Raw genomic sequence first — 13183 nt, forward strand, 5'->3', positions numbered from 1 at the left:
CAGCTCTTGGTTTCATTGATTTATCTATTATTTATTTGTTTGTTCACTGATTTTTACTCTTATTTTTATTTTTTCCTTCTTTCTCCTCATGCTGAATTTCATTTGTTCTTTTTCTAGCTTTTTAAGATTGAAACTTACATAGTTACTTTTAGGTCTTTCTACATTCTGACTACAAGCATTTGCATCCTCTAAATTTCCTTCTAATCACTTCTTTATCTGCATCCTACAAATTTTGATATGTTGCGTTTTCATTATCATTCACTTCCAAAGTAAATTTTCCCATGGGAAAGTTAGGCCCATGGATTATTTAGAATGTGTTGTTCAGTTATCAAATATTTAGGGATTCACAGGTATCTGTTATTTATTTTTAGTTGATTTCCACAGTAGTAAGAGAATATAGTTTGCATGACTGTAATTCTTTTAAGTTTATGAGACTAGCTTTGTGGCCCAGACTGTAGTCTATCCTGGTGAATGTTCCATATGTTCTTGAAAAGAATATATCCTACCGTTGTTGGGTGGAGTTCTTTATAAATGTCAATTAGGTCAAATGTTTATATGGTTATTTCAAGCCATCCATACTCTACTGATTTTCTATCTACCTGTTCTGTCAATTACTAGGAATGTTGAAATCCTCAAATATAATTGTAGATGCGTCTATTTCCCCTTTTAAAGCTCTTAGGTTTTTTTTTTTTTTTTTTTTTTTTTTAGCTTATTTTGAAGCTCTGTTCCTGGGTATATAAACATGTAGGATTGTTACATATGCTTGATGAAGTTTTATCATTATGAAATGTGCCTCTTTATCCCTACTAATATTCCTTACTCTGAAGTCTACTTTGTATGATGTTAATATTGCCAATGGAGCTCTTTTTATCAGATTTATTAAGATATAATTTACATACAATAAAATTCACCAATTTTAAGTGTAGAAATTGATAAGTTCTGAGAATATATGGGGTTGTGTAATCATCACTGTTATGATGTAGAACATTTGCATCACTCCAACAAGTTACCTTCTGTCCCTTTGTGGTCAGTCTCTTCCCTCCACTCCTGACATCTGATATGCTTTCTTACTCTATAGTTTATCCTTTTTTCAAAATATTATATAAATGGGATCACAACATGTAGCATTCGGTGTGTGGGCTTCTTTGATTTAGCATAATGCATTTTCATCCACTGTTGTTAGTTTGTTCTTTGTTATTCCTTAGTAGCATTCCATTGTGTGGACAGACCACATTTTGTTTACCCCTTGCCAGCAGAAGAGCAGTTGGGTTTCTTTCAATTTGGGGCCATTCAAATTTGGGTGCATTTTTTAAAAATGGAAATGTCTCTTTATTTGACTTAGATAAATATCTAGGTTTTCTACTGCTAGATCACGGTAAGAACAGTATCTGAAACCGAGGAATGGTGGTCTTAAGCTATCTTTCTTTACTCAGCCCACTTTTAATTAATGCTAGAATCAGTCCCCAAAGTTAGAAAATCATGACTTCATAACGAACACTCTAACAGGTAAAAGCAGTACACCACAAAACCTTGATACCTATAGGCAGACATTTTAAGCCCTTAAGGTCCAATAGAGGCCACCTGTAGCCAGAGAAAAGAATGTCAAGAAAATTCACAGTTTAAGTTCTGATCTTGATTCTACTCTGAGAATGTCAAAGTTTTTCAAGATTACAAGAAGTAAGTCTTCGAAAAGGTGAACACGTGAAACTATTAACCCTGTTTAGAAATTCATGTATGCAACTGAAATATACCCAAGACATTCAAACATTATATTTAATTGGTAGACGTTACTTTTCAAAGACACAAAGAGCTTTCCCTACACACCCAAATAATCACTGTGAATATAATCTGGGCCTTGACTGATTGATGGCTTTGTTCATTATTCGCGCTTGCGGCCGACCTCTGCATCCATTTAAGATCAAAGTGGCTGGAATTACCTGCCCACCCCGGCTTCCAAGCGTAACTGAAACAAGTAGAGGAGCTCCAAGGCCTCGAGGCGGAGGCACAGGTAACGGCGAGGTTGGCCCGAGGGGTCTGACGTTTAGATCGCCCTGCCCTTCCCGGCCGCCGCTGCCTCCGAGTCAGAGACAGAACGTCGAGGAGCGAGGGCTGCGCTTTGCCGGGCCCTTCCCCGCGGCCCCCGCGAGCCCGGGCAGCCGAGCTCCCACGCCCCCGCCGCCCTGCACGGAGCCCGCAGCAGCCGGGCAGGTGTGCTGGGTGCGCGCGCACGCACTGCGTGCCGGGTGCGGGTCTCGCCGGCGGAGGGTTGGCTGGTGGGCGTCGGCCTCCCTGCCAGCCCGCCTCCTCCTTCTCGTCTCGCGCCGGCCGGGGATGCTCGCGCGCGGCGCCCCCTTGCCTGTAAGCCGGCGGTCCCCGGGGCGGGGGGGGGGGGCGCGGGTGAGTAGCTGGGAGGGGGCCGCGAGGCGCTCGGCGGAGAGCTCGCCCGGGTTAGTCCGCCGCCGTCACCTGACTCGTTGGAGCAGCCACAGCTGAGGTGGGGGCGGGGATGGGAACGCGGCGCGGATCGCTAGAGGGACGCGGCAGCGCTGGCGGAGGCGGCGGCGGCGGCGGCGGCGGCGGGCGGGTACAGGCTCCTGCGCTCACGAGCGGCGGGCGCGGGGACCCCGGAGCTGCGGGCGGGGGGGCCGGGCTGGGGCTGGAGGCATCTCGCCCCGGGGCACCGGGTCCGCGCGCGGCCGCACACACCCACCCGGCGCGGCTTCCTTGGGCGGCCGGGTCCGCGCATCCTGCGGCGGGAGGCGCCGCTCCTGGGGCGGGGTGAGTACCCGGGGCCGCGGCTCGGCCCCCTCCCCCGCGCCGGGGCAGCGCGCGGATCCGGGGAGGATAATCCTAGGGCGCCGAGAAGGGCAGCGGCCGGTGACAGCTCCGCGGCGCGCTCGGGTGCGGGCGGGGGGCTGGGCCGGGCTGTCAGCCCCGGGAAGGGCGAGGCGCCTCCGCAGAGCCCCCGGGGCGGCCCCTGCGGCGGGGATCGGGGGCGCGGGGAGGGGACTCGGGCGGAGGGCCTCGGCGGCGGCGAGGCAGGAAGGGGAGGCGAGGGCAGAATATGGCGCAATGCTAGGCTAATCTCCACCGCGCCCGAGGGAGGACGAGCCCACTGCCGCAGCAGCGCGAGGAGGAGGACGAGGGAGACGCTCGGGGCTCGGGCGTCCGATCCTACCCCGCGGCGGCGGGCCCGCGAGAGGTGGGCACCGGGGGGCGCGGCGCCCGGGGAATAACCCCGACGCACCGCGGGGATCGGGTTGCGAGCGAAGTGCCGACTGCCCGGGGGGTGCGGCGGGGGCGGGGGCGGCTGGGCGCGTGGGACCTCCGGGACGGTGTCTCGAGCCTGGGGCCCTGACGGATCTGCTCTTGCGGGAGACCCCCCAGATCGCGTCCCGCCGGCGGGGCTTGGCGCGCCCCGGCTCCTGGAGGTGGTGCCAGGGCGGGGACGGAGGAGAAGGGAGCCGCCGTGCGGCTGGAGGAGGCAAGGCCGGGGTCCTCGCAGGGCAGGGTCTGCGGGTGTAAAGCAGGACCATCTCCCCTTCTTTCCCCGCAGAAGAGGAGGTGATAGACGTGGCCGGAGAAGATGTCGGGCCAAACGCTCACGGATCGGATCGCCGCCGCTCAGTACAGCGTGACAGGCTCCGCTGTTGCGAGAGCGGTCTGCAAAGCCACCACTCATGAAGTGATGGGCCCCAAGAAAAAGCACCTGGACTGTAAGCATCTTTTTATATAAGTGGGACATGCGCACGGCAGAGGCGCCCTGGATGCCGGCGTGCGGCCTGGGCTTGCTGTCGATAATGCTGCAGCTTGCAGAACTCCCAGCTGGGCTGCCCCTGAGCTCGAAATCTCCAGACGTGGAGGTGTTGCCTGGGGTCAACCCTGAAACCTTGTGTATGAGCCATTTTTTTTTTCTCCTGTTGACCTCTAAGGTCTTGGTGGAAGAAAAAAAAAATATGTGTTAATATTATAAAATACTGAGAACATGTACATTCTGGATTAGGCACTTCTCACTTTTTTTTTTTTTTTTTTTTTTTTGCTCCTCACCCCACCCCTTTGTCCACGTTACAGGAAATTAGAGGTTATACAGTCATACACCCCTGCCCCCCCCCCAAAAAAAAAAAGAATGAGAAAGATGAAATCATAAAAGGTCAAACTTGTCACCCTAGTTTTCCAAATGCATTTTTGGATAGTTTTAAAATAGTGTTTTCTTTTTCAGTGTGGCTGCTGAGATTTCATGTGTGAGTGTGGGTGTGTGAGTGTATGTTGTACGTAACCACAACAAACTAAAATAAATTCAAGCTATTGAGTGAGGAAATGGGACTTCAGAGATCATGGCGATTTCATTTTACACATCCTGGCACACTTCTTTGTCCCTTTCTCAGAAACTGCTGGGCAGAGTGACTATGCTGTGGTCACAAAATGGATGTGCTTTCTCAGCATTCGAGATGGTGCACTTTTACAAGAAAATATTTCATTCATGATGCTTTTTCTTTTTATTGGTTATTTGATGGAAAAGGGCTTTATTCCAGTTTGGAATCTATGTATTTCTGATGTAAATTTAGCATTTGATGAACATAGTAAATATTTTGTTGTTGAAGGAGAAATAGGGACTTAGAGAAAGGCTTTCCCTGGCTTTAGGTAGTGAGGTTCTTTATAGGGAAGGCTACATCAGAGTATGTTCCATAGCTGCTATGCAGTCTTTTTTTGGCCTGGTTAGCACCTACTTTGTTTTATGATGCCTGTTGGTAAAGATCAGTGTTGGCATAAGAGACACAAAGTGTAGGGCACCTGGGTGGTTCAGTGGTTGAGCGTCTGCCTTTGGCTCAGGTAGTGATCCTGGGGTCTTGGGATCCAGTCTTGCGTCAGGCTCCCCACAGGGAGCCTGCTTCTCCCTCTTCCTATGTCTTTGTCTGTGTGTGTGTCTCTCATGAATAAATAAATAAAATCTTTAAAAAAAAAAAAAAAAGAAAGTACACAAAGTATAGCCATACCTATTCCCCATCTGACTTCCCTTGCCCGTTTTCTGGGTTTCTTTTGCTTTGGGTCTTCCCCCCATGTGCAGCTGAGAAAATGGCACTAGTGTTAGAATTGACTTTAGTCCTATTGTCTGTGCAAGCATAGCTTGATGAAGCTTACAGCTGGACATTGTAAGGCTTATCCAGCCTTGTGAGGCTGTTGTGCCATAAAATTGAATAATTTTGCTTCTAGACGCTTGTCTGAGGGGAAAATACCATTACTCCTTTCCTGAGGGAATTTTTAACAAAATTTGTTGATTATGGTATCATGGGTTATATATGCAGTACAGGATGGAAGAGGCCATCAAGGCCAGGGCACCTAACAGAAGTGGAAATTATAAATTCATGACCAGCTCATTTTGCTGCAGCATGCTGAATCATTTAGCCATCTTTCCATCAGTTTCCCCAACTCTGGAAAGATGACTCATGTCTTAAAGGTATGTATTAGTCTAGCAAATGCTTTTAATAAAAAAGCTATAGGTTATGGATTTGCTAAATGCTATGAAAATGGTAGATCAACATATCGATACATTTCATAGAACATTCACAGGTTTGAGCATTTCATTAAAACATCATTCAGATAAAGACTCACTCTTCCATATCTAAATATTTAGTCGCTTTAATATTTTAGATCAGGATGGTCTTTTAAAAATTTTCAAGGTGGGAGGTTTTCCAGGATCTCCAGAATGATTTAGTGAGTGGGGGAATTTGAAGATATGGAACATAAGGGGGAGATTCTGTGTTTAGCAAGCAGATGAAGCAGGAATTGGTATTGAATTATTAATGTGAATAAAAAATCATAACGGCTAAACATTTATTGAGCAGTTACTATATGCCAGGCACTGGGCTTTTACATTATTGATTTATTGCTGCTTAACAGGTTCAGGGAAGGTAATTAACTTTCACAGCTTTTAACCACTGCACTTACCTGTTGTCTGGTTTTTATTTAGTAATATTTTCTATTGGGTGTGGAAAAAAAGAAAAGTATTAGCCTGAATGGTTTAATCTCCAAAATACTCATCCTGTTTGTATGGCTTTGTGTGAAATCAAGCAACACAACCCATGACCTTATTGCAATCTCTGTAATATACATGGAGAATTTTAAATTTGCTCACTTAAAAAAATGAGCAAGAGACAAGCACTTTTCAGTATTAGTTTTTCTTTTTAACATTTTACTTTTTGAATAAGTAATAAAATAAATTAACTGCATTTAAAACCAATCTTAGGACAGAATTTGGAAAGACAGCTATTTGCATTACTGATGCGTCCTATTTTAAGAAAAAAAATTATATGGAAAATTTGAAAATACAAGTATTGTTGTATTTATATGTGTTGTAAGAGGGCATCTTTCTTGGAATTCCTTGTGAAGTTCTTTTAAATAACAGTAGACTAACTTAGTAATTTATTCACAGGTTTTCAGTAACACACCAGTTATAAAAGTGAATCATACCTATTATTAGAACATGCAGACATATAACTAAGTTTCCCTATAGGCACTGAAGCATTCTTAAGTAATGTTTTAGTTTTAAAAATATTAAATAGTAGTTGAGAGGAAAAGAGCACAATGTAGAGTTGGGGATTTGAGACAAAAAAATTTAAACTTTTAATTTGGTGTATAACTTTTTAGTTTGGAATTTACTTTGGAAGATTATAAGATTTGAGTTTATGGTTTTGTGATTTTTCAGATATTGAGTTTACTGAATGGGCTCCAAATATTACTTATCTAAAGTACTGGTTTAAAAGATAATTCTTTTTCTCTGTAGGTTGATAGACAAGGAAAATTACTTAATTCTTGGGATTTATGAAATTATGCTTAATGATATATGATTTAAATGTTTACAGGAATGATTTGGTAACATCTGGGGACAGAATTATATGCGGTGAAAAGGTAGAGATAAACTCCAGACATACAGTCTCAGATTTTTTTTCCCCTTCTTTTCAATAACAGTAAGTTTCTTAGAGGAAAAATATATTCAGAAAAGCTTTACCACAATCGCCAGTTACATATTAAATTTAAAATAAATTTAAAATAAAATAGAATATTTCTAATATTCTAAATGATTATATATCTTAAGGTACTTTTGGATTATGTAAAACTTTTATTCCATACTTTGCTATAATAATGTTGCTGCTAGCACATGAAAATTAATAAACACCTGACCAAAGTTAATTTGACATTAATTTTTCTGGGGCCACCTGCACATCCTTGTTCCTTTTCCCTGTAACTTTGTGTACCTATTTGGTAACGCATAAAACATCCAGGATTCAGCAAGTATTTACCTTGGTTACAACTATCGTACATTTCAGTTGCTTTTCCTTTTCTGTTTTGTAGTTGATGGCCTAAAGGATAGCCCAAATCAAATAAAGGGGTAAGATCCAGTAAGGAACCTAATATCTACCCAAGTGCTGTGTCACAGTTACAGAGCAACCAAAAAATAGAGTCAATCCAATGTAATACCTGCAGGGAGAAACTTGGAAAGTTAGACAGTTCTAGTATAGGATTCGCTTCTGTTAATAGCTTTTACCAACAATTTCTATATATGCTATTTTGTTAAACTAAAACATCTTTAACAGTATCAAAATTCAGACATAGACATTACTGTTAATATCACACCAAACCTCATGAAAAGCCAAATTAGTTATCAGTAATGCAATTTTTCCCCATTCTAAATCTCTTGAGGGTTTTTAATAATGAACTTATGCCACATAATAAGCAAATGAATCAAGTTCTAAATCATATTTTGAGAGATACTGACTGGCATTTTATAAATGATTCCTATCCTCCCAAATATTTAGGGCACCTGAGTGGCTCAGTTGGTTGGGCAAAACTCTTGGTTTCAGCTCAGGTTGTGAACTCAGGGCAGTGAGATTGAGCCTGATGTCAGTCAGGCTCCGCACTCAGCAGGGAGTCAGCTCGACATTCTCTCTCTGCCCCTCCCCCTGTTCACTTGCTCTCTAAATAAATAAATAAATAAATAATTAATTAATTAAAAAATAAGATTCTATTTCTCATTAGAAATATTATGGTAAAAGAAATGGGAGATACGGTCTCTGTTTTGACTCAAGGCAAATATTGGCAAGTTACCACAAAATTCCTGCTGCTTTAATTTTATTCATAAAGTACCTGCAAATTAGCAAGACATTTTGTCAACAGAATGAAAATTTAACCCTAAATTTAAATAAATTAGTTAATTAAAATAAATATATTGGCTATAACTAAGCTTGCTTAGGATAAATAAAATATATTTTGATTTATAGAAATGCAATTTGCACACTAATTCAGTTGATACCATATCTATATTTGTGATAACTTAATAAAGCTTTCTATATTACACAGATCCAGAAAGCAGGCAAAGATTATTGAATAAAATTAATTGGATCGATGTATAAAAGTTTGCTGACCACTAGAGTAAATTTCAGCATAAGAAATGTGCTAATTTGTTGTAAATACATTTTGCTTTTATTCTAGTTCTCATTTCACTATTTGTTATTGACTAAATATACCCTCTCATTTTTCTATTCCAAGGCATGCTCTGTTCTTCTTAATGATTTCACCAGAAGACTGAGCCCAAGCATGGAGATAGAGATAGTATTTTTTAGGCAGTTTAGAAGAGCTGGGGGAAATACACTTTTGAAAAAGCATTCGAGTAGATGATCATTGATTGATAACAGCAAATCTTTAAGGGGTCCAGTCTGTATGGTCCTGTGACGTTCCCAGATGACACTCAGCATAATAGGAGGTGGGGCAGAGAGATCCTGTGAGGTTCAGGGGTTGGCAGGAGCAGATGAAGCAGAAGAGTGGCAAAGAGTCTCAGGTAAATAGCAGGGAGCATGCTTTAGAAATGACTTAAAATAATTAAACAGGCTTTATATCAGCTAGTGGAACAATAAGGATTTTTTTTCTGGATCTTTTTACTTCCATATTTTCAGGGATATCTTTTTATGTGGTATAATGTTAATTCTGTTTGGGTCACTTTAGGTATTGGTGATCAGTGTGGTTAGCATATACTTTCTTAGAACTAGTATAAAATTGGTAATTCAAATCAATTTTTTACATATTGTAAAAATTGAATATATGGAAAAAATATAAAACTATGGGTAAATTCATATCTTAATTGCTATATTAGCTTATAGCATTTTAGATTAAAATCTTGATTTTTGGTACATTGCCATATGAGTTTTAATGTTTAATAAATGGCTCCTGAAGTCTTACTTGTAATTTAATCTGTGCACTTAGTTGCTATGGATCCATCTCTTAGCTTCACAAATAAATACCCTTTAAATATCTTACCTCCTCTTTTCAGATTGATTGATGCTAGGATAGGGTGTTCTTGGAGCTTATCTAGGTTTCAATAACTTGGTAAAGAAGGTCAGAAGTGACATATAACCCTCTTCCCCGAGGACCTAGGATGCTTTTCTTACAGAGTTGTATTTTAAGTGACTCAACTCCTGAGCCAGTTGCTACTGACTGAGCCTTTAAATATAATCATAGTTCAGTTAAATAATTTGAAAAGTCACATTTCTTGCCACATTCTTCAGTTCTGCCTTGTTGGCAATTTTTTCTCTTTATAGAGAAACATTGCTTATAAAGGGAAATGTTGGCTGTCTGTTTTTTCTTAGGTGTTTATGTAATGTGCTCTATGTTTTGTTCCTTGTAAAGGGGAGAATAGTAGAATGGCATACCCAGTGTCAATTGCATGATGACCTATGGGACGTGATGGAGTCTTCCTAGTAGCAGCTAGGTGAAAGAACAAGCCAGAGAGAGAATTGTGCCCTGAAGCCCACAGCCGTATTACAGCTGGGTTCTTGCTCATTCTTTATTTGTTCCAAATGTGTGAGGGTCTGCACATATATATATAAACTTCCTCTATTACACATCTTTAAGAAGGATCTAATGTTTCCCAAAGAATTTTGTGATATGCCACTCCTGGTTTCTCAAGAAAGAAAGATGCATCTTTGCTTCTTGTGGTTTTGCTTTTTGGCCTGATCATTATTCTCCCAGGGTTAGCACTTGTATTTTAAATTATAACTCTCTTCCTTTCTATATCAGTTATTTTGTCATCTGTATTTTAATCTCTTCTTCTCTCTCTCTTATAACCATTTTCACGTATCTCCATTTAAAACAAAGCCACCTATACGCAACTCTCCTTGGACTCTGACCTCTTCCAGCAACCAACCTGTTGTCCCTTGTTTTTCTTTCAGACCCAAGCTTATTGAGACAGAAGTTCACCACCCAAAGAAAACAAACACAAGTCTACCCTTCTTCGGATATTCTGTGTCTTTGGCTTAATATGTGCATGAAATAATAGGATTGCTATTAGGTGCCAAGCATTGCCAACCCAACTGGCCAAAGCCAGTACTTTAAGAGTTATCCCTCATCTCTCACATCCAGTGAGCGCTCAGTTGTTAAAAACTCTGAAATCTCCTTCTTAATTATTTATGCTTTGCTTTAGATCAGTGATGACCTCATTTGTGGGTTTTTTGTTTGTTTTTTTCGGTTTTTGTTTTGTTTTTAAAGATTTTATTTGAAAGAGAATGCGTACACAAGTAGGATGGAGAGGAGTGGCAGAGAGAGAGAGAGAAAGAGACAGAGACAGAGAGAGAAAAGGAGGCTCCCCACTGAGCAGGGAGCTGGATGTAAGGCTCAATTCCAGGACCCTGGAATCATGACCTGAGTCGAAGACAGACAGTCGACTGAGCCACCCAGATGCCCCATAATAAACCTCATTTGTAAAATGAAGATTAGTAATAGTACCTCCCTTATCTTTGGTGAGGAATAAATGAGACAACACATGGAAAATACCTAGTCCAGAACTTGACACACAAATGTGCAAGGAACATAAGCTTATTACTATCACTGTTACTGTTAACCATTACTGGTACAATTGCACTAGTAGTTGGTGCTATTGTTGCCCCTACTAGTACCGTTACTGCTGTTACCACCACTGTAACAACAGATATGTTCCTTAGTGATTTGCCCTTACCACTTCTCCATGCACGTTTTTTGCTTCCTGCTTTCAGTTGCTTCAGTCTTTACATTAATTCCAGCTTTCTCTGTCTATAGTTTGGAAGCTTAAAACATATTATTTCTGTTTTTTTAGTGATCACTTTTAAAAATTTAATCTGCCTACTTAAATTCTAAAGTAGAACAGTATCTTTTTATTTCCTCCCAAAGAAAAGAAACTTAGAAACTACTCCATTCACCCACTTCTTTCTTACATGCTATGTTGTCTGGTATTTTAATTCTAACATAATCTTAACCCCCCAAACTAGACGTTGTTCGATACAGGCAATGTTTATGTCAGTAAATCCTCCTCGACTTCTTTTTTCACCATTTCTTCATTATGCCTAGGGTTTTCCTGAACTGTATCCATTTGAAGCTCCTTCAGTGAGGCTCTTTAGTTGTCAACTTTGATTTTGTCTAAAAAAAAAAACTTTTTTGTGCATATTTTTGAAGAAGAGTTTATATACACAAATCTAGATTGACAATTATTTTTTCTTTGAAGATAATTTCACTCTTTTGGCTTCTGTTATTCCTTTTAAGACTTTATCTATGAGTCTACCTGCCTTTAGGTAATCCTATTTTGTGACAGCTTTTATAATCTTGTTTGTTTTGTCCTTCTGTAGTATATGAGTGTGTAGATGTAGCTTTCTGATTTTTTTAATTTTAATTTCAGTATAGTTAATATACTCGTGTTATATTAGTTTCACATGTACAAGATAGTGGTTCAACACTTGTAGACATTACTCAATGCTCATCATAAGTGTACTGTTAACCCTCTTCATCTATTTCATCCATCCCCCACGCCCATCTCCCCTCTGGTAACCACCAGTTTGTTCTCTATAGTTAAAAGCCTATTTTTTGGTTTATCTTTTATGTTGTTGTTCTTTGTTTTGTTTCTTAAATTCCATATATAAGTGAAATCATATGATATTTGTCTTTCTCTGACTGACTTATTTATTTTAGCATTATACCCTCTAGATCCATCCATGCATGTTGTTGCAAATGGCAAGATTTTGTTATTTTTTATGGCTGAGTAATTCCATTGTGTGTATATATACCACATCTTCTTTTCCATTTATCTATCAGTAGATACTTGGGCAATTTCCATAATTTGGCTATTGTAAATAATGCTGCAGTAAACATCGGGGTTCATATGTCTTTTGAATTAGTGTTTTCATATTCTTTGAATAATTACCCAGTAGTGGAATTACTAGATGATATGGTAGTTTACTTTTTATTTTTAGGGAATGTCCTTATTGTTTTGTATAGTGACTATACCAGTTTATATTCCCACCAACAGTGCAAGAGAGTTCCTTTTTCTCCACATCCTCACCAACACTTATTGTTTCTTGTGTTTTGGGCTTTAGTTGTTCTGACAGGCATGAGGTGATATCCACTATGGTTTTGATTTGCATTTCCCTAATGATAAGTGATGTTGAGCAGATTCTCACATATTTATTGGCCATCTGTATGTCTTCTTTAGAGAAATACCTGTTCATGTCTCTATTTCTTTAATTGGATTATTGGTCTTTTTTAGTGTTATGTAAATTCTTTATGTATTTTGTATACTAACCTTTTACTGGATATGTCATTTCCAAATATCTGCTCCCTTGCAGTAGGTTGTCTTTTAGTTTTGTTGTTTCCTTCACTGTGCAGAAGATTTTTATTTTGATGTTCCAGTAGTTTATTTTTGCTTTTATTTCCTTTGCCTCAGGAGACACATTTAGAAAAATATCACTATGATTGATGGATGTCAGAGAAATTACTACCCATGCTTTCTTCTAGGATTTTTATGACCTCATGTCTCACATTTAGGTCTATTAATCCATTTTGAATTTATTTTTAGTGTATGGTGTAAGATAGCTTCATTCTTTTGCATGTAGCAGTCCAGTGTTCCCAACATCATTTATTGAAGAGACTGTCGTTTTCTTATTGCATATTCTTGCCTCCTTTGTTGATTAATTGGCGATATATTTGTGGGTTTATTTCTGGTTGATTCTGTTCCATTGATCTATGTGTCTGTTTTTGTACCTGTACCATACTGTTTAATTACTACAGCTTTGTAATATATCTTCATATCTGGGTTGTGATACCCTCAGTTTTATACTTGTTTTTCAAGATGCTTTGGCTATTTGGGTTTTTTTTAAATGGATCTATATAT

General features: G+C 40.3%; 1 protein-coding gene across 16 annotated transcripts in view; it reads left to right on the forward strand.

Annotated features, from left to right (window-relative positions):
• Positions 1–2203: 2203 nt before the first annotated feature.
• The window catches only part of SNAP91 (synaptosome associated protein 91), a 139880-nt gene continuing 128900 nt past the window's right edge, over positions 2204–13183 (forward strand). For 6 of the 16 annotated variants that reach the window (XM_077903205.1, XM_077903209.1, XM_077903213.1 and 3 more), the window contains exons 1-2: positions 3005–3202; positions 3557–3716. In XM_077903205.1, the coding sequence (XP_077759331.1) occupies positions 3587–3716 (130 nt within the window). In that variant the 5' untranslated portion in view covers positions 3005–3202; positions 3557–3586. Of the gene's footprint in view, positions 2359–2464; positions 2585–2622; positions 2779–3003; positions 3203–3556; positions 3717–13183 lie in introns of those variants that run through there. The other 10 variants (XM_077903198.1, XM_077903212.1, XM_077903204.1 and 7 more) reach the window with 6 other exon arrangements.

The sequence above is a fragment of the Canis aureus genome, chromosome 7 (assembly GCF_053574225.1).
Source record: "Canis aureus isolate CA01 chromosome 7, VMU_Caureus_v.1.0, whole genome shotgun sequence".
Classification (NCBI taxonomy): Eukaryota; Metazoa; Chordata; class Mammalia; order Carnivora; family Canidae; genus Canis; species Canis aureus.